This window comes from Helianthus annuus, chromosome 6 (assembly GCF_002127325.2).
Source record: "Helianthus annuus cultivar XRQ/B chromosome 6, HanXRQr2.0-SUNRISE, whole genome shotgun sequence".
Taxonomy (NCBI): domain Eukaryota; kingdom Viridiplantae; phylum Streptophyta; class Magnoliopsida; order Asterales; family Asteraceae; genus Helianthus; species Helianthus annuus.
Window position 1 is genome coordinate 9,553,531 of NC_035438.2, and position 21,878 is coordinate 9,575,408.

The 21,878-nt window shown below is 38.2% G+C and overlaps 4 protein-coding genes across 4 annotated transcripts; 2 read left to right on the top strand and 2 right to left on the bottom strand.

Moving 5' to 3' along the window:
• Nucleotides 1–1,705: 1,705 nt before the first annotated feature.
• Nucleotides 1,706–4,152, bottom strand: LOC110944367 (uncharacterized mitochondrial protein AtMg00810-like). Its single transcript, XM_022186027.2, has 3 exons — nucleotides 3,208–4,152; nucleotides 2,685–2,756; nucleotides 1,706–1,813 (listed from the first exon to the last, which is right to left on the bottom strand). Exons 1-3 carry the CDS (start codon nucleotides 4,150–4,152, stop codon nucleotides 1,706–1,708), a joined length of 1,125 nt encoding a protein of 374 aa, XP_022041719.2.
• A 2,404-nt stretch (nucleotides 4,153–6,556) lies between these two features.
• On the bottom strand, nucleotides 6,557–7,369 carry LOC110944366. The gene has a single exon (XM_022186026.1). The coding sequence runs from the start codon at nucleotides 7,367–7,369 to the stop codon at nucleotides 6,557–6,559; it is 813 nt and encodes a 270-aa protein (XP_022041718.1).
• Nucleotides 7,370–9,126: 1,757 nt separating this feature from the next.
• Nucleotides 9,127–11,316, top strand: LOC110864631 (60S acidic ribosomal protein P1). The gene is made up of 4 exons (XM_022113743.2): nucleotides 9,127–9,264; nucleotides 9,381–9,455; nucleotides 10,726–10,935; nucleotides 11,017–11,316. Exons 2-4 carry the CDS (start codon nucleotides 9,387–9,389, stop codon nucleotides 11,068–11,070), a joined length of 333 nt encoding a protein of 110 aa, XP_021969435.1. The 5' UTR covers nucleotides 9,127–9,264; nucleotides 9,381–9,386; the 3' UTR covers nucleotides 11,071–11,316.
• Nucleotides 11,317–17,062: 5,746 nt separating this feature from the next.
• LOC110864630 (RGG repeats nuclear RNA binding protein A) lies at nucleotides 17,063–21,309 on the top strand. Its single transcript, XM_022113742.2, has 7 exons — nucleotides 17,063–17,460; nucleotides 19,077–19,383; nucleotides 19,503–19,568; nucleotides 19,958–20,090; nucleotides 20,407–20,565; nucleotides 20,687–20,743; nucleotides 20,876–21,309. The coding sequence occupies exons 1-7, from the start codon at nucleotides 17,283–17,285 to the stop codon at nucleotides 21,047–21,049; spliced, it is 1,074 nt and encodes a 357-aa protein (XP_021969434.1). The 5' UTR covers nucleotides 17,063–17,282; the 3' UTR covers nucleotides 21,050–21,309.
• Nucleotides 21,310–21,878: the final 569 nt, after the last annotated feature.

Consider the following 21,878-nt stretch of genomic DNA (forward strand, 5'->3'; position numbering starts at 1 on the left):
TCGGGCAGAACCACGACAGCCGTTACGGAACCCTAGATCAATCGGGCAGCGTATCTAATACGTCTCCAGGGGTTATAATACTTACATCGTAGCAGAATCTCGCTATTTTAGGGGGTATAATGCCCGGGTATAGTGTATACTATTCAGAAAATTAAGAAAGAAAGAAAGAAGTGAGCGATCGGAAATGAAATCCCGAGGCTTCCTTATATAGGGCTGAAAACTGGTCCTCTCGCGGCCCGCGTGGGATATGGGCTGGGCTTTACGCGGCCCGCATGGCCTAGGGGTCTAGGCTAGCTGATCCGGGTCACCACCTAGGTTCAACGCGTGTTGGGCCACGTGGCGGCCCAAGGCTGCGCCACAATTCAGGACGCTCGCGGCCCGCATGGACTTAAGTAATCTTGTACGCGGCCCGCCTTAACTTATGGTTTTGGCGAAGTCTGGCTATATCCTCGCGCGGCCCGCGTTAAGTTGAGGTGAGGCCCCATGCGGCCCGCCTCAACTTAATTTTTATTGTTTTTATTTATATTATATGTTATTTTGTATTTTGGGCTCGGTTTTCACATACGGGGCACATATAAAGACACATTTTGATATTTAAAATATATTAGGGTGTCGGAAATATTATGAGGGTGTCGGTTTTATCGAGGGTTGTTATAGGCATAGCAAGCGACACATGTTTTACAACGAAAACCATAGTAACGAGTACATGCACCGACACCAGTGTTGTTCGGTCGGTATCGTTTAAGTTCATTACGGTACCGGTATCGTACAGATACTCGATATAGCTTACGATACCCAAAAAACATTTTGTTGCATATATAACTTTGTGTTTAACAAATTTTATATCGTCATGTCGAGAAAACTATGAAATGAATATGGTACGGTACCGATGTTTCAGTTCGTGATAATAAAAATATATAACTATATATGACCCGTGGGAACATAACTTTTAATGAATCGTATATAATAATTAGCACATAACATTGGTGTATTCGAAAATTTATAAAACATTACATTATTAAATTAATAAAAACGAAAAGGGATAATCGACGTCTTCTTATAAAAAAATTAAATCGATGTTATACGATACCAGTACTATTGTTGGTAATATTAAGAAATTAAAATCATTAAAGTTTAAAATCATACTGTGTCATAAGGTTAACAAAGCCAACATGATTAATAAATTAATAAACAAATTCTTAACCATCAATTCCCAAAACTTCAACTATATATCACTTGTTCGAATTGAACTTTTATTGAACCGTACATAATAATAAGCGCATAAAGACGATGTATAACTGGAGTTTTATAAAGCGTTATATTGTTTCATTAATAAAAAAGGAAAGGGATAATCGACGCCATTTTATAGAAGAAAACTAAACCAATGTTATACAATACTAGTATCAATGTAGTTCAGAGGGTATTGGTAACATTAAGAAAAAATAATCATTAAAAGTTTAAATTCAATTATGTTTAAGGTTAACAAAGCCCAACATATTATTGAGCCTTAGTGATCAAGAAAAAAATATAGAAAAGGTAAAAGATCATACAAAACCCCCGAGTCTCGAACCTATGCCAACCCCTTTTCATGAGGTGTGCAAGACCCGTACTTATAATATTTAAAATTCCACAAAAACTTATATGATTTACAAAAGTTGGTTTAAAATAGTATAACATGCTACTTTGATTTTATAATACAGGTCGATTATAAACTTCCAAAAACATGAACAGAAGTGGGGACTTGTAGACATTCGGGTATGTTCGGTTCTTCAAGTAGCTTGATAATCCACCCGGTGCTTTTTTTATAAGTCACCTATCACAAAATTTTATTAAATGATTAGTAAAATCAGTTGAAAGAAAATGGTTTTGCGAATCTAGGATGCCTCGCGACACTCGGAGGGCTTAGGTCTCTCCCCCGCGTGGCTCAGGGGAGCCTTGATGACTTTTCTCGTTGACCAGTTCCCCCACGACACTCGGAGGGCTTAGGTCTCTCCCAACGTGGCTCGGGGGAGGCTGTTTTACAGCAGATTGCCAATAACTTCCTGCATTTCCACACATAGCCAGTTTTCTTAGTATTTTCACATGTTTTACCCAACTTGGTCCAAACTCATGTTGTCATACTTAGGAGTTTTCCTTTCAAGCTTCAAATCCAAAATCCATGATTCGGACCCGAATTCATTGGTTATTTGGTTTTATATTCATTTCTTCGGTTCAGTGTTTTACCCAAACCAACCTATTAATAGGCATTGAGCATTCTAGCTCAATCCTCCCATACTCATTATTTTTCTCATTATTTCCCAATCACATCCGCGATTGTGCTTGGTAATAATGGACAATACCTTAGCTTCTACGACCCGCGAGTCGTTTATACTCAGTTTTACATGTCCAATACATTGTTTGTGCCTTATAGACCACAAACGACCTGTTTGGTTCACTATTTATAGTTTTCTTTAAAACCATTAGTGTGACTATCATCCATCAATTCTCACCATGGTTCGTGACCATGGTTGTTCGCAGTACCTTCGTTTCTATGACCCCGCGGGTCATTTATACTCTAGTTTTACATGCCCTTATTGTGATTTCTCCAATAACCGATTATCACATGACCCAAAGGTCTTTCATTCCACTCCTTGAGAGTGTTTTAGTTAATATGTTTCAACATACTAGATCATAAAAAAATGTACCCACGTACCGTAGAGATCACCCTTGACGTGTTTCATTCCCAGCTCGGCTTCCCGAAGCCTCACTTCAGTTGCCTAAATTTAACCCAGGTGATCATTAGAACACATAATCATTTATGGCCCGTTCATTCAAAGATTACTAGCAATCATTCCTGTAAGAATAATATTCAACTTGCCTTGATTCATTGATACAATGCCCTATAAATAATACATCATCAAATCTTCTAAATATGAGAAGATATTGATACAATAAATGATACAATCAATAACGTAATTACAGAATATTCTATTACACCCTCGCAGTCGAAGCGTTGGGAGGTCTAATGCTGAGACTGGCACGAAAGTCGTCAAATAAAACTCGGGGAAGTCCTTTGGTGAAAATATCTGCTATCTGATGGCGAGATGGCACATGTAATACTCGAATGCGGCCACGTTGAACCTGTTCGCGAACAAAATGTTTGTCGAGCTCTATATGTTTTGTTCGTTGGTGTTGAACGGGGTTACCTGAAAGATATATAGCGCTCACATTGTCACAATATACTAGAGTAGCGCGGGTGAGAGGATGATGAAGCTCGAGAAGCAGATTACGTAACCAACATATATCAGCAACCACATTTGCCACACCCAGGTATTCGGCCTCAGCACTGGAGCGTGAAATGGTGGACTGACGCTTAGAAGACCAGGAGAGTAAATTGTTACCCATGTAAACACAATAGCCGGAGGTCGAGCGACGAGTATCAGGACATCCAGCCCAATCAGCATCGGTGTAAGCAACTAATGACATATTGGTGACCGAGCCGAGATGCAGACCGTAATCGGCTTTGCCCTGAATATAGCGAATGATGCGCTTAAGCGCATTCCAGTGCTCGAGCCGAGGAGCGTGCATATGCATACATATCTGCTGGACAGCATACGATATATCTGGGCGAGTGAAAGTAAGATATTGAAGCGCGCCTGCTAGACTACGGTAGGTAGATGGGTCATCATGCAAGGGACCGGAGGTAGCGGACAGTTTGGACTGAGTGTCAACCGGTGTAGCAACTGGTTTACAAGAGTCCATGGATGCTCGATGAATAATGTCTTTAGCATAAGCCTGTTGAGACAAAAACAGATCATTGCCGTTCCTGGTCACCTGTATACCCAAAAAATATGATAAGGGTCCCAAATCCTTCATAGCGAATTCCCCAGACAATGTAGACATTAACCGTGTACGGAGAGCCTCAGTCGACGTGGTAAGGATAATGTCGCCGACATAGATTAGAAGATACGCGATATCATGACCATGATGATAAATAAACAAGGAGTTATCGGAATTGCTTTGCCGAAAACCTTGTAAAGTGACGAAGTAGGTGAATCGCTGATACCAGGCTCGCGGAGCCTGCTTGAGACCGTAGAGGGATTTGTTGAGACGACACACATAATCAGGAAAGTCGCGGTGTCGAAAACCCATTGGTTGATGCATGTACACCATTTCTTCCAGATTGCCGTGTAAAAATGCATTAGTGACATCCAACTGGTGAATCGGCCAAGACTTTGACAATGCAAGAGAAAGAACCAGACGGATAGTGGCAGGCTTGACAACGGGACTAAACGTTTCGCCACAGTCAATGCCCGTTTATTGCTTCCGACCATCACAAACCAGCCGAGCTTTATACCGTTCCAAACTACCGTCCGACCTGTATTTATGTTTAAACAACCACATGCTGCGTATAATATTCATGTCAGGAGTCCTGGGTACAAGCTCTCAGATCTTGTTTTTAATAAGAACACTAAATTCATTAGACATAGCATTATACCACTCTGGTGAGGACAAGGCAACCTGCGGGTTTTTGGGAATAGGAACGACAGTGGAGGTATGTAAGTTAAAAACCTGTTTGGGTTTAGTGATGCCGCTCATAGAGCGGGTTCGAATGGTCCGAGTTGGGGGAGGTGGGGGGGTGGGGGAACAGTAGGAGAGGGCGGTGGTGCGGTTAGGCTGGGTGTTGGAGACGGGCTGGCAAATGATGGCGGGTTGGGATTGAAGTGGGCTGGTGTTGTGGGATGGTCCAAGGGGTGTGGGTCGGTAGAGGTTGGGGGCTGTGGGGGAGTGAAGTGGGCTGGTGTGGTGGGATGGGCCAAAGAGTGTGGGCCGGTGTTGGTGTGGGACTGTGAGGGGTCGGACGAAGGAGGTGGGCCGGAAGGTGGGGCAGAAGGTGGGCCGTGTGGTTGTGGGCCTTGGGTAGAGGTATTGGGGGAGTGTGAGGTGGTGGGGGATCGAGTGGATTGAGGTGGTGGGGACTGTTGAAGATAGTCCCATACAAGAGGATGGTAGGTGGGGTTTAGGAAATCATATGCGGGGGGGTTTAGTTGGGGATTGAATGGTATAAGGGAATATGGATTCTTCAAAGTGTACGTGACGGGAGATGATAAGTTGATGTGTGGTGAGATCGAGGCATCGATAGCCTCGATGATTCGAGGGATACCCGAGAAAGACACATGGGTGAGAACGAAAATCTAGTTTGTTTACGGTAGTAGAAGGCGCGAGAGGATAGCAAAGGCACCCGAAAATGCGAAGGTGAGCATATTCGGGGACACATTTGTAAAGCATCGTGGTGGGGTTTTTAAATTGGTAAGATTTGTTGGGTAGAATGTTAAGGAGATAAGTAGCGGTTTCGAGCGCGTGATGCCAAAAATTGGGAAGTACGGAAGCTTGGGCCAGAAGGGTACAAACCATGTTATTTATGGTGCGGATTTTGCGTTCCGCCTTACCCTTTTGTGAGGAGGTGTAAGGACATGAAAATCGGAATTGCATGTCGTTTTGATTGCAAAAATTATAAAAATTTTGGTTGGCGTATTCTTTTCCGTTGTCACATTGAAACTGTTTAATTTTTCGGTCAAATTGAGTGTGAATCAAATTATGTAGGGTGGAGAAGGTATGAAAGACTTGTGATTTGGTAGCTAGTGGAAAAGTCCACAAAAAATTGGTGAAGTCATCCAAGAAAAGAATGTAATATTTGTGGCCACCCGTACTAAGTACGGGTGATGTCCAAAGGTCACTGTGAATAATGTCAAATGGTGCACGAGTATAATTAATAGAATCATAAAAAGGCAATCGCACACTTTTACCAAAAAACACAAGCTTGACAAAGAGTTTTATTAATTTTTCCATAATCCACAAAAGACGAAATTTTCAAAGACTGTAATAAATCATTGCCAGGGTGGCCCAAGCGTTGATGCCAGCGATCTTGTGAAACAGCAGCAAAAGCGGAAGGTTGTGTAGAGTTGAGGGAAAGAGGTTGTGTCAGTGGATAAAGATCGCCGGTGCTGTTACATCGTAGGATAGGAGCCTGAGTTTTGAGATCCTTCACAAGAAAACCAAAGGGGTCAAATTCAATAGACACTAAGTTATCAGTGGTAAGACGGCGAACAGAAATAAGATTTTTGATAATATTAGGAGCAAATAAAACATTGTTCAGTTTGAGAGGGGGGAAGGGTGGGGGTAGGACCTGGTTGCCTTGTGCCAAAACAGGGATAGACATGCCATTACCAACGATAATGTTTTTATTAGTGCACTTATTAAAAGTAGACGGGGAGTATATACCTTGCTCATTAGCCGAGTGAGAGGTGGCACCGGTATCCATTATGCCGCGATCTGGAGAATTGAGTGCCAAGGAGTATAGTGCCTGCTCGATGTCAGTTGGAGAATAAGTGGAGTGGTTAGCTTGATCGGGCCGCGGACCAAGAATGCCTTGAGAGGACGGCGAAGCAGGCTTGGAAGGATATGGGCAAGGTGGTTGGGCTGAATTGTTGTTGTGGAGAAGGCTGGCCCATTGTGAAGCAGTCCAATTACTTGGAAATACTATGTATGGATGGGCCTGATTGGGTTGTTGGTTGGTTTAGGGCCGGTTGCGGCCAGACGACGATCTACCACGACCGCGGCCACGACCCCCACGGGTGCGACCACGGCCCCCACGGTCATAGTAGGGTGTGAACTGGTTGGTTTGTTGCTGGGTGGAGGCAGTGGCGGTGAGCGCGGTAGCGGCAGAAGAAGAAGCACGGGCAACCTGTCTTTTTTTCTTGCTTTCTTCAAGTGTGAGACGCGAGCGAGTTTCATTGAAGTCGGGCAGCGGCTCGCGGTTCTGAAGAACAGTAGAGATGTCGTCATATTGTTTGGTAAGACCGGTTAGGATTTTGATAACGAGCATTCGATCGTCAACCGGAGAACCAACGCTCTCAAGTTGATCGGCCAAGTGCTTGGCATGCTGGCAATAGTCGGCCATGGAGGAGAAGTTATCCAGACTGAGATTAGAAAATTCTTGGCTGAGAAACACAGCACGGGTGTTCTTGTTGTCACTGAATTCGGTTTTAACAGAGGTCCAAGCTTCGTTTGCAGTTTGTCCGGGTTTGAGAATGATATGAAGGAGTGTAGGAGAGATAGTCGCATAGATCCACTGGAGCACAATGGCATCCAGTCGAGACCACAAAGCATCGGCGGCAGCGGCTTCAGCCTTGGTGACCGCTGCATCAGAGGAGGAGGCGGCAACGGCTTCAGTCTTGGGTGCGAGGTGATGAAGGACCTCATAGGCTTGGCAGTGGACCTTGAATAAGGTTTTCCATGTAGTGTAATGAGTCGAATCTTTGTCTAGAATGATCGGGATGTGGGTCTTGATGTTGGAAACTGTTAGGGCTGGATGAAGTTTGGTATCCATGAGATGTAAGAGTGAAGAAAACGAGAGGGAAGGGTAGCGGCAAGAAGGGCAGCGGCGAGAGGGTTGGGAAATAAAAGAGGATCAAGGGCTTCATACCATGTAAGAATAATATTCAACTTGCCTTGATTCATTGATACAATGCCCTATAAATAGTACATCATCAAATCTTCTAAATATGAGAAGATATTGATACAATAAATGATACAATCAATAACATAATTACAGAATATTCTATTAATTCCTCAAACTTTCACCAAGGTTTTCATGAGTTATTAACAATCAATTTTCATATAGGCATTTTATCAAACACTTGGTGGACATTATTTATAAGCTATCATATTAGCTTAATTTGCCAACAAAATTACTATGTTATCGCAACTAAACAAGTTCATATATTCCTTAACATCTAACTAACACAAAATTTCAACCATCAAGGTAAATTCATATCAATCATCATAATTTTTGTGTTTTTATTCCTATGTTAAAACCCACTTCATCACATACATGAACACTTATCCAAACATTCAAATTCCTCAAGTACTTCACAAAATTTTGTAAATATGATGGTTATAAGCACTACTACAACACCAATTTACGTTTTATTGCTACAATCATTCTAGACCCTCATCTTGCAAGGATCCTCTTAACAAGGTAAACCCACCAAAAGAGAATTCATAATATATCTTAGGTTTGATAATTCTAGTTGTTCAAAATCTTCAAACACCTAAGGATTTATCACTAATTTTCCTTATGATTTGACTAAAATTTTAGAACTGGATTGAGAAAGCCATACCCCTCGCTAATTTCGACACCCACCCACCCACACTACATATGTGTGTTAATTTTTCTCAATTTTGATTCATCCAACTTTCTACAATATACTATTTCAGCCCCTGAAGTTTAGTTAGTCATTTAGTTTGAACATAATCCTCCTATTTCTACTAATAGATAACAAATATTTTAGTAGGTTAAACTAATATTCCTAGTTATAGAACATTATCATAAACGTGATAACCAGAATTCATATTTTAGTGTGTTACAGCGTACATCTGACCATTCCATGATTTAATATTTTATTCTGCATGAATTGTATATATCCTCCTAACAAAAAGTTCGAAAGAAAAACCCCTCTGAACCAATATAGTTGATTAATAGGGTTGTAAATGAAACGAACGAACACGAACAAGACCTTGTTCGTTTGTTAAAAAATATATGTGTTTGTGAAGCGTTCACGAACACTTATCAAATGAGATTTTATGTTTGTGTTCGTTTGTTAAGGAAATGAACTTGTTCGTGTTCATTTGTGTTTGTTTGTTAATTTTAGGCAACGAATAAAAACGAACGTTGACGAACACAAATGAGCACAAACTAATGTTCATGAACACAAATGGAAACAAACGAACACACACAATTGTGCATGAACAAAATATATAATACACGAACACTTATTAGATATTTAATTTGTCAGAATTTTGAAGAATTTAAAACACTAATGAGTTATCGAACACAAACGAACACGTTATCGAATGTTCACGAACATAAACGAACGAAAATGACCCTTGTTCATGTTTGTTTATTTAACTAAACTAACAAAATTTCTTGTTCGTGTTCGTTTGTTTGATAAACAAACAAACTTCCCGACGAACAGTTCACGAATTGTTCGCCAAACGTTTGGTTCGTATGCAAACATATTTTGATTAACATTAAACTTTTTATTTTCCGTTTAGTTGAATTCAACAGTTGGTAACTTTTGGGCCTAGCAAAATAATTGGGCCCATTCTACCTTCTCTAAAAACCCGTTGGCCCATTTCCGATCACAAAAACCCTAGAATTGGCTAGATCGTCATTCTATTCCGCGCAGCTCTTCAGTCATCACAAATTCATCCTAATCACAGGTACGATCATCGTTTTTCTTTCTAAATCTTCATTGAGACATCAGTAGTATCCATAATCTCGAAAATTTATACAGACAAATCGATTAAATATCGTGATTTTGACATTCTAATTTCAGAAAAGTATGTCGATCGGAGAACTTGCTTGCACTTACGCTACCTTGATCCTCTCTGACGATGGCATCCCTATCACGGTGATCTGTTTTTACTTACTTTTGATCTACAGCGTTTTTATGTTTTTATAGTAGAAGATGTTACGTAGATTTTTAATTTATCTGACCTAATTTCGTTATCTGCTTCTTTTGTGTGTTATTTTGTTTTTGTTATGTGTAGTTTAAGTTTATTTACGAAATTGAGCTGAATGAATGGTGATATTTGTTATCAGTTTATGTTTTGATCTCACTCTTTTGTGGTTAATTTTGGTATTATTTGGTTTTGAGTTGTTTTGGAGATGCTTTTTAGGTTTATACTTAGGGCTGCAAATGAACCGAACAAATCTTGTTCGTGTTCGTTTGTTAAGAAATATATGTGCTCACGAACTGTTATTGATTACTTACCGAACGACGTGTTCATTTCTTAAGGAAATGAACCCGTTCGTGTTCGTTTGTTAATTTTAGGCAACGAACGAAAACGAACGATGATGAGCACAAATGAGTAGAAACTAATGTTTATGAACGCAAATGGAAATAAACGAACACGAACAGGCATTCATGAACAGAATTCATAATGCACTGACACATATTAATTTTTTTTTTTTTTGGAGTTTGAAGTATTTAAATAAAATATAAAAACTAAAAACACTAATAAACTATTGAACATAATCGAACACAAATGAACGCGTTACCAAACGTTCACGAACATAAAAGAAACGAACGTGGCGTCTTTTCATGTTCTTTTGTTTAACTAAACAAACAAATTTCTTGTTTGTGTTTGTTAGTTTAATTAACAAACGAACACAGACGAACTTCCCGTTGAACAGTTCACGAACTGTTCGCTGAATGTTTGGTTCGTTTGCAGCTTTATTTATACTAATTTTGATAGTTTCAGGTTTTGAGGATACACTTCTGATTGTTTAATACAGTTAGGATTCCTGCATTTTTATGTTTGATTTTCCTCTCTTTTTGTGTTGTGTCTACATGTTTGATTTGATTATGTGCTTTTGTGATTGGACTTTTTTTTACAAATTACCAACATTATTATAAAACACATTTACAGATATGTTTAATGCATAGATACAGATAATATTTCGTTGTAAGCCCTTACCCTTTCTGTTAAGTTCTTGGTGATAAAAGTTTGAGGCGTTTGGTGATAACTTAAGTTTTTGAATGATGATTTAATATTGTTGATTTAGATTGTTCAATTGAACGGCGAATATTATATTACCAAACATGAACTTATTAGGAACTTGTATATGTCACTATGTGAGCAAGATTTATGACCGTTAAAGTAAATATGCAACTGCAGGCGGAGAAGATTGCTACCATCTTGAAAGCAGCCAATGTTGAATGCGAGTCGTACTGGCCAAGCTTGTTTGCCAAGCTTGCAGAGAAGAAAAACATTGAGGATCTCATTGTTAACGTTGGCGCTGGTGGCGGCGGTGGTGCTCCAGCGGTTGCTGCCCCTGCTGCTGGTGGAGCTGCAGCGGCTGCCGCCCCTCCTCCAGAGGAAAAGAAGGTACAGTCTTATAATGTTTGCGTTTTTGTTTTTCGATTAAGTTTCTTACGTGTGGTTTATTATTAAATTGTGGTCGTACAGGAAGAGCCCAAGGAAGAGAGTGATGACGATATGGGATTCAGTTTGTTCGATTAAAAGCTATCTTTTAGTAAATTTTAGTTACTTAATGGTTGCAATAGTTTGAGCAGTGCGTCTATTAGTATCCTCGTGATTCTTTTGTGGTCTATATACACGAGGATTGAGTTATGGTGTATGGGATTATTTTTGCGGCGTATTACGCTCGTTACTGGATTATTGTGGCCTAGTTGCCATATTATGTGATGTCTTGTGTGATCTTTATTTGTTATAATATGGGTATGGCTTATCGCTATGGTTTTTTAATGGGGCTGTGTATAAGCAGTTGAAATTGTTATATGGTTTGGTAGTTCAGGGTTTGGAACTTGAAACCGGTTATGTGAACAAAACCGGTTGTTTAGTTATATAATTGTTATTCATATTTTTCATTTTTGGATTATAGAGTTACACATGTGCACGATATCTAGATTAAGAATTTTCCTTTTTTAGTTCATGTTTTGGAAATTGAAACTAGGGCTGTTTACGAGCTGGGCCGAACTGTGCAGATCTTTGCTCGTGCTTGGCTTGTTTACAACCGAGCGCAATCCGAATGAGTGTATTCGAGTGCGCAATTTTCCAAGTGAGCGAGAAGCGAGCAAGAGCTGATTGACGACTGATGAGAGAAAGAAGTCAAATATTGTCGCTTCACCATCATGACTTAGAATTTTAGTTTTAAGTTTAGAGTTAATTTTTTTATTGGTTAGATTAGACTAGTAGGTTTAAATATAATTGTATATTAGCATACAGTGGATCAAATCTAATAGAGCCGTATGTATAAAATATAAATATAAATATACATGTAATTTGTGTGTGCATATATAATAAAATAAGAAAAATTAATTCGAGCCGAACCCAACCCAATCAAGCCAAGCCAAGCCAAGCGGATCTTTGCTTGTGTTTGGCTCGTTTGCAAAGCGAAGCAAACCGAGCGAGCATTTTCAGAGTGTTTTCTGAGCGACGAACAATTTGAACAACCCTACTTGAAACCCGTTAGGTGAACAAAACCGATTGTTGGATTATAGAGTTAGACATGTGCATAATATCTAAATTAACAATTATTCTTATTTAATCATAATTATTGATTTTAGAATTCCAAAACAAAGTAGTTTCAACATGAGACGCATTAGCTCAATCAGTTGGCTCACGAGTTTAAGTTTTGAATCGAGTTTGAGTTGCTGTCTCTGTATAAAAATACTATAAATATATATAGTAATAGTAAATTACAGTTTTTGTTCATTAGGTTTGTGTTGGCTTGCAATTTTCGTTCTTTAGCTCTAAAAATTACAAGGATCATTCTTTATGTTAATACATTATCACACTTTTCGTCTTTTTGTCAGTTGTTAGTTTTAGAGTTAAGTGCAGTCATGTGCATTGATATCGAGGGAAATTTAGTAATTTTAGTTTAAGTAACCTACTCACCCATTGCTTGTGACCGCTGCCGAAAGTTGTTTTAAAAGCTGATGCAAATTTGGCGGTACCGAAAGTTTAAAACACGCAGTAATACAAATTGGGGATACGTGACCACCGAATGCACTCCACTCCCTTCACCATTGCCATTATCTAAAGACCCGATACTCGGTTAGTTTGAAACGGGGTAGGTGTTGCTATAATACGCAGATTGGCGTACTTACACCACTTTAGCATGAAGTTGGATGTATTGTTGATCTCTTGTTTTAATCAAATATATGAATATGTAACTTTCTATATTGGTGAAGGAACTCAGATTACACATTATGTTATCAACAGTGGCGGAGCTTGACTTAATATAACATGGATAAATGATGAAGTTTTTATTTATTATTATTTTTAATGTACTTGTTTTTTTTTTAATTTTATGTAGTTTTTTATAGTTAGTTTGTTAATTTAATTAAATGAAATTTTAATTAGTTTTTTTTAAATAGCAGTGCCACATGTCCACCCACCCACGCCAGCTACCACACCCCACTTTTTTTTGGGGTGGCCTGGTGGCAGTGGCGGACCCAGGAATTTTTCTCTGGGGGTGCGGAATATTTTCAAAGATTTTAGGCCCCTAGCTGTATAAAAATATCGGTTCATAGTGGGCCGGGTCGGATCATGTAAGACAAAAGAACATCAAACTAAAATTTATAAATCATCAAAAACACATCAAACGTCATTACAAATTACAAACGTATTTAAAATTGTGCCCTACATGTTTTTTTTTTTTTTGAAATATATCCAAAATATCATCTAAAGATACTAAACACACCATAAGTTCATTACATTCTTACTCATTGTTCCTAACACATATAATTTGTTCTATAAGTTCATAAAACAACACTAAACACTTAAACAAAATAAACAATCATGTTCAATCATAGCCCATAACTTTCAATTATATTTTTAAACATTCAAGCCCTAATATTAAATGTTGATTACTTGTAACCAATCATTTAAACAAACAAAGCTATAAATAAAACAACAAAATCAATTAGCTACAAGTATAGAACAACAAAAAAATCAAAAAAATATAAGAAGATTAAACCCTTACACATCTATATTTTCTCCTAATCATTACATAAAACAAAATAAATAAACCATACTAGTTCTATATTGGAACTCTGATGTAATATGAGTCGGTCTAACCGGAATTTTGGTTTTTCCGGTAAAAAAAAAACATCAGGTCGTGAGCAGTGGCGTCAAGTCGCTGGGAGTTTTTTTGGGGGCGGGATTTGGAAATGGAATGGGTGGATGGGTTTGGGTTATTTTATTTAGTTCAAATTTCTTTAGGTTGGGTTTAGGCTTGTGTTAATAAAAATTGATTGCAGATTGGGCTTTGATTGGATTAAATAATTAACTGAATAAGTGGTTGATAATTATTTTTTTTCTAAGTGAGGCGGTTGAAAGTTTTCAAGGGGTGCGGGTGAACAATTCCACGGGGTGCGGTCGGGATTTCCGGCGAAAAATAACACAAAAATATATTTTTTCATGGGGTGCGCCCGCACACCCTTGACTTAGGGTGGGTACGCCCCTGCCTGGTGGAGCCCATCTCCGCCACATGTCAACCAAGCCCCCAACCCAAGCCCCACTTCCAGCAATCTTACCTGACCGCTACTGTAATGGGCATGCTCTCAATATAAGGCAATAAGCAGACAAAGCGAATAAGATGATATACTTTATCCACTTGCAGCTTTTATGAAGGAAGATTTGGAACATGAAAAATCAATCTTCTTTTACCAAATAATGACAATAAAAAAATGTGTGTGTGACACCTTGGCATACATAGCTTCAAAAATGTTCATTTCATGTTTTAATACAAAACAATTACAAATAGTCTGACCATCTTTACAGCATAAAGAAAATACATTATTGAATTATAAATAAGAGAAATCCAAATTATGTTGCTGTTTTGTGTAAGGTAATAAAATACATTGGTTGAAATGAGCAATAATTAAAACTTATTACTAGTTGATAACATATAACATTGCCTAAAAACAATGCTATCTTTCTTGTGCTCTAATTTGTTTTATTCAAATTTGCATGAAAATAGTCTGCAATATTTCATTAAAAATATAAATATAAATATATGAAAATTCAGAAGGTGCATTTTGATTGTGATACGAGGGAAATGGTCACTCAATCATGTGTTTTTGGCATGTTGTGAATGGCTGTCTAAATGTCACAATCTCTTTATTATAAAATTATACAATGTATTAATTTCATTATCTTGGGTGCATGCCAACATTGTGGATAAGCACTAAACTCTTGCTATTACCCACCGCAAACCTTATTTTAGGTATATATTTTGTGGGCAATATGCCTTTACATAGTTTGTATACATACAACTAATAATCTATTCATGACATGTTAAAAAACATTATCAACATATTCATCTCAAAGCCATGTAGGCATAATATTAGTTTCACTGTCTCGGCATGAGATGAACGGAACCAAAAAGAAATCATTTTGATTGGGTAACGGGATACAATTGGTCGTAATTTGTGTTGAAAATAAAATTAGTTAATTGTAAATATAAATATAAATACAAATATAATAATATAATTGAGTTAAGTTTACTTGGTAATTCATAAACTGGTCGAAAAACATCACATGAAAATAAAAAGGTAGATTGTAACCTTGTATATAAAATTTTATAACTTCATTTTTTTTTATAATTTAGAGGACTAGCGAGACGTGATAAGGACTCGTATAAAAATGCATTGTTAAGTGTCCTGTGTGTTAAAGGTGTATTGAAAAGTGTTATTTTCTATGAGTTCGATACTACAAGTTTCACGGTAGGTAAATATAGATTTAAAAGCAGAGTTTAAAGGGTGTGTGTTTACGGTTAAAAGAAAACACTAACAAGGGGTGAATGTAAAATCAATAAAAACTGGCGAGGTTAAATTGTATAACATATTAACATATGCCTGTGAAGCCAGTTAAACTAATAGGGGTGTGGTGGTGTGGAAAGGTGGCATAGCTGAGGTGGCAATGGTGTAACGGCATGGTGATGATGTAGCCAGTGTGGCATGGGTAGTCCCACGCGGTGTGGGTTTGGTTCAAACGGTTACATGACCATTACTTTGATTAAAAAAAAATTAAAATCTATTTAAACAAACCCCATCATCCATTTATCAAAAATTCAAACCTTAGGGTGTAAGGGGCACTCCCCTAAGAGGGGAGTCCCCTCTCTTACGCATAACCAATCCTCGTGTGCCACGTCAACTCCCCTCTTAAACTCCCCTAACACCCTAAATTGATGGCGGCACTCCCCTCTTAGGTGACTTGATTTTTTATTAAAAAAAAAGGAAATTTTTCATTGGTCCTCTCCTCCCTCTCTCCTCCCTCTCTCTTCGGTGAATCCCCACCAATTTCCCCCCTCTCTCTACCTCACCGCCTTGATGGCGGCACCTCCCCTAATCGGCAACAGGGGTCCCCGAAGGGAGTCCCCGCAAGTGCCCCCCACACCCTTAGAATCATTTCATTTCGTCAATTATCAAACCTCAACACACATTAGAATTGGCAAATACAACACTATGACACACATTATAATCTTCTAAGGGATTTGGTTGAACATCTCGTAATATTTTAGGCCAACCACTAGTTTTTAATTAATGTAATTTTTATTAACAATAATCTTGTTTTTACTAGATAAAAAAACTTAAGATAAAAACGTGACAACACCACAGTGAAACCACACTCTTCTACAGTAGAATGAGCAAATGGTACCGGGTTATGGTTTAGAACACGTATCGAATTTTCCGTACTGAGTTGATTTTCGATACCGGTTCGGTACTGACATTTAGCGTTTTCAATACTGGTTTGGTATGGTACCGGCATTTACCGATTTTTACCTTCAAATATCGGTCCGTAACCGGTACTGGTACTGAACCGTACCAAGTATTTTCGGTACCGGTACCATACCATTTTTTTGGGATTTTTGGTGCCGGTACCAGTACTGGTAGGTACCATGTGACGGAAAATCTAACGTAACGATGAGGTAACGCCGAAGTAGAACCGCACAGGGACGCAACTTTGTAGGGGCCGTGGGGAGGCGCTCACCCCCAAACCTTTCGTTCAGTAGTGTCCGGAATATAGTTTCGTATAGAATTTTTTTAGACCATGTGTAGTGGGGCGTGATTTTTAAAAAAAATTGCATTATAACGCCCTAAAACGCCCCCACTACCACTACATGGGGCGTTTTATTGCAAAAATTTTGAAAAAAAAAGGATTCAGCGTTTTCTTCAAAACGCCCATACTACAACAAACTTTTGCATGTGATTTTTGATGGGCCAATGGAAAGGGGACAAGTGGGCTGACACACTTAACTTTTGCATGTGATTTTTGATTTCTTTTTTTTTTTTTTTTTTTTTTATGATTGAATGGGCATTATGGGGCATTATACCCACTACACCACTTTTGCTATAATGCCCCCTTGCTGACTAGGACGCCACGTGTCGTATAATGCCCCATGGTGGGGGCATTATAAGGTTCTTCCACTACACATGGTCTTAGGTATTTACGTTTTCGACCTCTAGTCGAAAAGATTCGCCACTGGAACTGCACCAGTTAGTCAAATAAATTGGGCATTCTCATCTCAGCACTCACACTGCATATCAGCTAGGGTTTCATCAATCACTTACCAACTCTTCAATCATCTCTAAGATTACAGTGTGTTGTCAATTAACCCTTTTCAGCTAAATATGGCGGATTTCAACCATAATTAAGCTCTTTAGCTATTGCAAAACACTAACTTCTCTGTTATCACCAAAAAAATGGCTACAACAAACCCTTTCGATCTGCTTGTGGATGACGATAACGATGATCCTTCACAGCTTGCGCAGAAGATCGTTTCTGCACCGGTCAAAAAGGTTCAAACCGGTTCAACTGTCGGTAAACCGGCGGCTCAGCCGGCTAAGCTTCCTTCTAAGCCTCTTCCTCCGGCTCAAGCCGGTAAGTTTGTCACTAGTTTTATTTTATTTTTTTTAATTATTAATACTTGTTTTTGTTATAAATTGAAAAGTGTAGAAGCAGTGAACAATAAAATGAACCAGCAGTTTGTTTATCCTTTTTTAGATAGAATTAGTATTAGTATAGTATAATAATGTTGGATTATAGAGGTTTGAAATGATAATATATGTAAGTAATGGGCTTGCAAGATTTTAGTTTATATGGGTCAGGTTTTGTTGTATGTTTAAGCTGTTTTGGGATGGAGTAACTAACTAATTATTGGAAGCATAGTTGTCAATAGCGATCGCTATAGCGCGATATGTAGCGTATGGATATAGTATTGCTATTAGGGTTGTAGCGATGGATAGCGAGTTGTAGCGATGGATAGCGAGAATAGCGACACCTTATTATTATTATTATTTTTTTTTGTTTTTTTTTTAATATAATAGCAATTAAATATAGCTATAAAAATAGCTGGATTTTAGGTTTTTGTTAAATATACATATAAAATAGCATATATATACCAGGTATTTTGATATAATATACATATAATTTTTTTTAATTTAATTTTCTAGTGTATCGCTATTTATAAAATAGCGCCCGCTAGTTATCGCTATTCGCTATGTAGCATATAGGTACCTAATCGCTATTTGTCGCTATTCACCATTAACAACTATGATTGGAAGTTAATCCTAACTGGGTTTGGGTCTACATGAGATTATGAGAAGCGGGTTCGAGATAAATCAAAGGAAGGTTTCGAGGTAATAAAGGAAAGGAAAAGGATAAGTTAGGAGTTTATTTCATATTTGTTTGAACAATTTGAGTTACTGGTTAGGAGTTTGTTTAGTTTTTTTAATGTTTTAGTTAAGTAGTTAGGTCCTAATAGGTTTAAGTTTGGGTTTATTTAAATAGGGAGCGTATTATCGGTAAGATGTGTGGTTTTGTTTTTCGGTTACCATTATAAAAGAGTTGAACAAAGTTTGTTCAACATCTTGTGTTTTTTTCGGTTATCATAATGTTAGAAGAACAAAGTGAAGTTGGAAGACATGGTGGAAGCAAAAGTTCCTAACAGTTGTAGTAAATGGGAATTCCGTTGGATTTAAAGTTTTATATTTTCATGAGGAACTTATGTAGAAATCATAAAAGATAGATGCTCTTGTTTAGCTCGGTGCAAAATATCGCGCTTTTTATTTTTCTGACTAGGTTGACTGGCATTTGATTACTAATTGATACATAATGACCCCATAGAGATACAACATTTGAAGTTCATGAATGTTGAATCCCATATTCCCATAAATAAAACAATTAAAAAGTTTAAAGCTTTTTTAACGGTGCCACATTAAGAGGGACGGTGCTGTTGACTATTATTCGTTGACTTGTTATTCATCTTACTCTTTTATCTTGTGAAAAAACGAAGTTGATTTTCACGTTTCCAAGTGTATTTTGCGAGTATGAAATAAATCAATCGTTTTTGCACAATGCTAAAGGTCTCCTTGGTGTCAATTAACAACAGTGTATGTATTGGTAAATGTTGGAGAATTTTATATACACTGATGATTTTTCATCATGTGGCGTTTGTTTTTCTGCATTCTCGTATAAAAGGATTATTTTTTGAGCAGTGAAGGAGGCTAGAAATGAAGGTGTGCGTGGAGGACGTGGCGGTGGCCGTGGGTACGCACGGGGTCGTGGCGGTGGGTTCAATAGAGACTCAGGAAGCAATGAGCAATCATTTGGTAACCGAGGGTTATCTGGTGATCAAGGTGTCATTGAGGAGCCTAATGGTGGGAAAGGTTACGAGAGACGCGGTGGCAGTGGTTCTCGTGGCGGTTTCCGTGGTGGTCGTCGTGGCGGATTCGCTAATGGAGATGTGGAGGATGGTGATCGTCCTCGCCGTCCATATGAACGCCGCAGCGGGACAGGCTATGGGTAGTTTTTATTAGTCTGTTTGATACATTAGACCTTTTTTTTTCTATATTTGGATCATTGACTTATAAATTGCTCATCATTTTTTTAATTTTGTGAATTCTTTGTTATCTTACGTATAGGAATGAATTCAAACGCGAGGGAGCAGGTCGCGGGAACTGGGGAAGTCAGGCTGATGAAATTGCTCGGTATCTTTTTTTTTTTTTTTTTTTACTTTCTATATAATTATTAAATTTAGAGGTGGGTAAAGGGGTGGCTTGGGTAATGAGCTAAAACGGGCTTGGGTCAAAGCATGTAAATTACTTAAAGGGAATATGGCCAAACCGCCAAAGTCACCTAAAGTAATCGACTTATTAAAAAGTTATAAAAATAATAAAACTTTTTAATAAGTCGATTACTTTAGGTGACTTTGGCGGTTTGGCCATATTCCCTTTAAGTAATTTATATCATTTGACCCGTTGGGAAATAAAAGATGAGCCCAATTGGCCCATTATTAGGGATATGGTTTGAAAGTTTCGCCGATACTTGATACTTTTATTTTCTTCGAGTTAGTAATGCTTGTTATGCTTCCTCACAGGGAGACTGAGGAAGTGGTGAATGAAGGGGAGAAAACAGTGGTTTCTGATAAGCCGTTGAACGAGGAAGATTCAAACGATGAGAAAAAGGAGAATGCTGTAAATGAGTCCGAGGAGAAGGAGCCTGAGGATAAGGTAAATGTAAATCTAAAATGTGGAAATCCACTTTTAGAAGGAGAAACAATGCAAGATCTACTGAAAATGTTTTACTATGTTAACAATCAAATTGGGTAGTTTTGTGATGGCCAATACGGGTTGCAGTCGGTTGGGTTCGGCTCTTTTTCATGACCTGCCAACGCTTTTTGGACTGTTTCTTTCGAGTGATATAAATAGTTAATGTTTTACATGAGATTAATTAGGTATAAAAATATAACCCTTTTACCGTTTTTAAGGTAAACCAAGCATGTTTACTGACTTTTTATTTATTTTATTTTATTTTATTTTATTACAGGAGATGACTCTTGAAGAATATCAAAAGGTTCTCGAGGAAAAGAGGAAAGCTTTAGAGGCACTTAAGACTGAAGAAAGGAAGGTGGAAGTTGACAAAGAGCTTGCATCCATGCAACAGCTCTCCAACAAGAAGAGCAGTGATGAGATCTTCGTTAAATTGGTGACAAATTTATATATTAATAAATATTTGTGAATTCTTTAAAGCTACATTTTGTAACCATTTAATTTTTTGTAACCATTTAATTTTTTTTAACCATTATATTTTAATTTATTTTTCTTAGGGGACTGACAAGGATAAGCGTAAAGAGATTGCTGAGAAAGAAGAGAAAGCGAAGAAGGTAATGCTTGTTACATAGTGTGTGGATTGTTGTCATGTTAGACTGTTAGTGATATTAGGCCCATAGATAACTAAATGGGTCAAAAGCATAACATTTAGCCCATGTGTTGAGAGTCTGTTTTGGTGTTTGCAGTCACTCAGCATTAACGAGTTTTTAAAACCTGCTGCTGGTGAAAGAAACTACGGGGGGCGTGGGCGTGGTGGCCATAGAGGTGGAGGTGGACGTTACAACCAAGGTTCAAGCTATGCCCCTGAAGCCCCAAAAATTGAAGATCCGGGTCACTTCCCCACTTTAGGTGGCAAGTGAGCTGTTCTTTTCGCCTTCTGACCCGTCATCAACTTTTCAACACCCTTAGTGATGGCAGAAGCAAGCATGTTAGAAAAACCGAGCCCTATGTATTCGAAATGTCTCAGAAGTGTATATTTCTTTTTTTTTTTCATGTGCTTTCCTGTATTTCTTAAAGTCTTATATTTAGAGATCTTCTGGAATTTTTCTTTCTTTTTTATAAAGCATTTTAGGGCAACAGTTTTAGTTTTTTTTTGGAATAGATGGATAACACTTGATAAGTTTTTTGGATGTGCATTAAGCATTGAGGATTTACTATTTAGTGGGTGTTTGTACGATGCAGCGAGAGTGATGTAGGCTAGAAAACGGGATACGAAATCGGACCTATTGATTCTCACAGAATGCCAAGAACGATTCTTCCAAAATTCGTTGATTCACGACGAATGCCGAAAATTGGAGGTTTCACACACAAAACACTCAATAGTGAATTGGGAGAGAAAAATGACTTTTCATATAACTCAAAACTGATTAGCTTCCTCCCATTACAATCATATAATAACGGAAATTAAAAACGGGCCTCAGAAAAAAATTGGGCCAAAAGCTAGAGCAAAATAAAAGTCCACCAAAATCAGTAAAAAACATAAAAAGATAAATAACTCATAAAAATAAGCGTTTTTAGGCCCGAACGATGACCCAAACCGCCGTAGGCGTTTGTAGAAAGATGGAGCTCGTTCTCACGATCGTTTCGTCTGGTCGCACGCCCAAAACGGACCCTCGTAGCCCAAGTTAGAGCCATTTTAGTGAAGCCTCTTTTGTCACACGATCTTGGGCCTCCAAATACAAGATGGCC

Bases quoted from the DNA above. Each gene is read 5' to 3' on its own strand.
- LOC110944367 (XM_022186027.2), bottom strand. From the start codon at position 4,152: ATGGTGTACATGCATCAACCAATGGGTTTTCGACACCGCGACTTTCCT. The intron at 2,757-3,207 runs GTGAGCGCTATA...GGTTAAATTTAG, and splicing joins CTCTAGTATATTGTGACAAT to GCAACTGAAGTGAGGCTTCG. The intron at 1,814-2,684 runs GTACATTTTTTT...ATTTTGTGATAG, and splicing joins GTGATCTCTACGGTACGTGG to GTGACTTATAAAAAAAGCAC.
- LOC110864630 (XM_022113742.2), top strand. From the start codon at position 17,283: ATGGCTACAACAAACCCTTTCGATCTGCTTGTGGATGACGATAACGAT. The intron at 19,569-19,957 runs GTATCTTTTTTT...GCTTCCTCACAG, and splicing joins CAGGCTGATGAAATTGCTCG to GGAGACTGAGGAAGTGGTGA. The intron at 20,091-20,406 runs GTAAATGTAAAT...ATTTTATTACAG, and splicing joins AGAAGGAGCCTGAGGATAAG to GAGATGACTCTTGAAGAATA.
- LOC110864631 (XM_022113743.2), top strand. From the start codon at position 9,387: ATGTCGATCGGAGAACTTGCTTGCACTTACGCTACCTTGATCCTCTCT. The intron at 9,456-10,725 runs GTGATCTGTTTT...ATGCAACTGCAG, and splicing joins ACGATGGCATCCCTATCACG to GCGGAGAAGATTGCTACCAT. The intron at 10,936-11,016 runs GTACAGTCTTAT...GTGGTCGTACAG, and splicing joins CTCCTCCAGAGGAAAAGAAG to GAAGAGCCCAAGGAAGAGAG.
- LOC110944366 (XM_022186026.1), bottom strand. From the start codon at position 7,369: ATGGATACCAAACTTCATCCAGCCCTAACAGTTTCCAACATCAAGACC.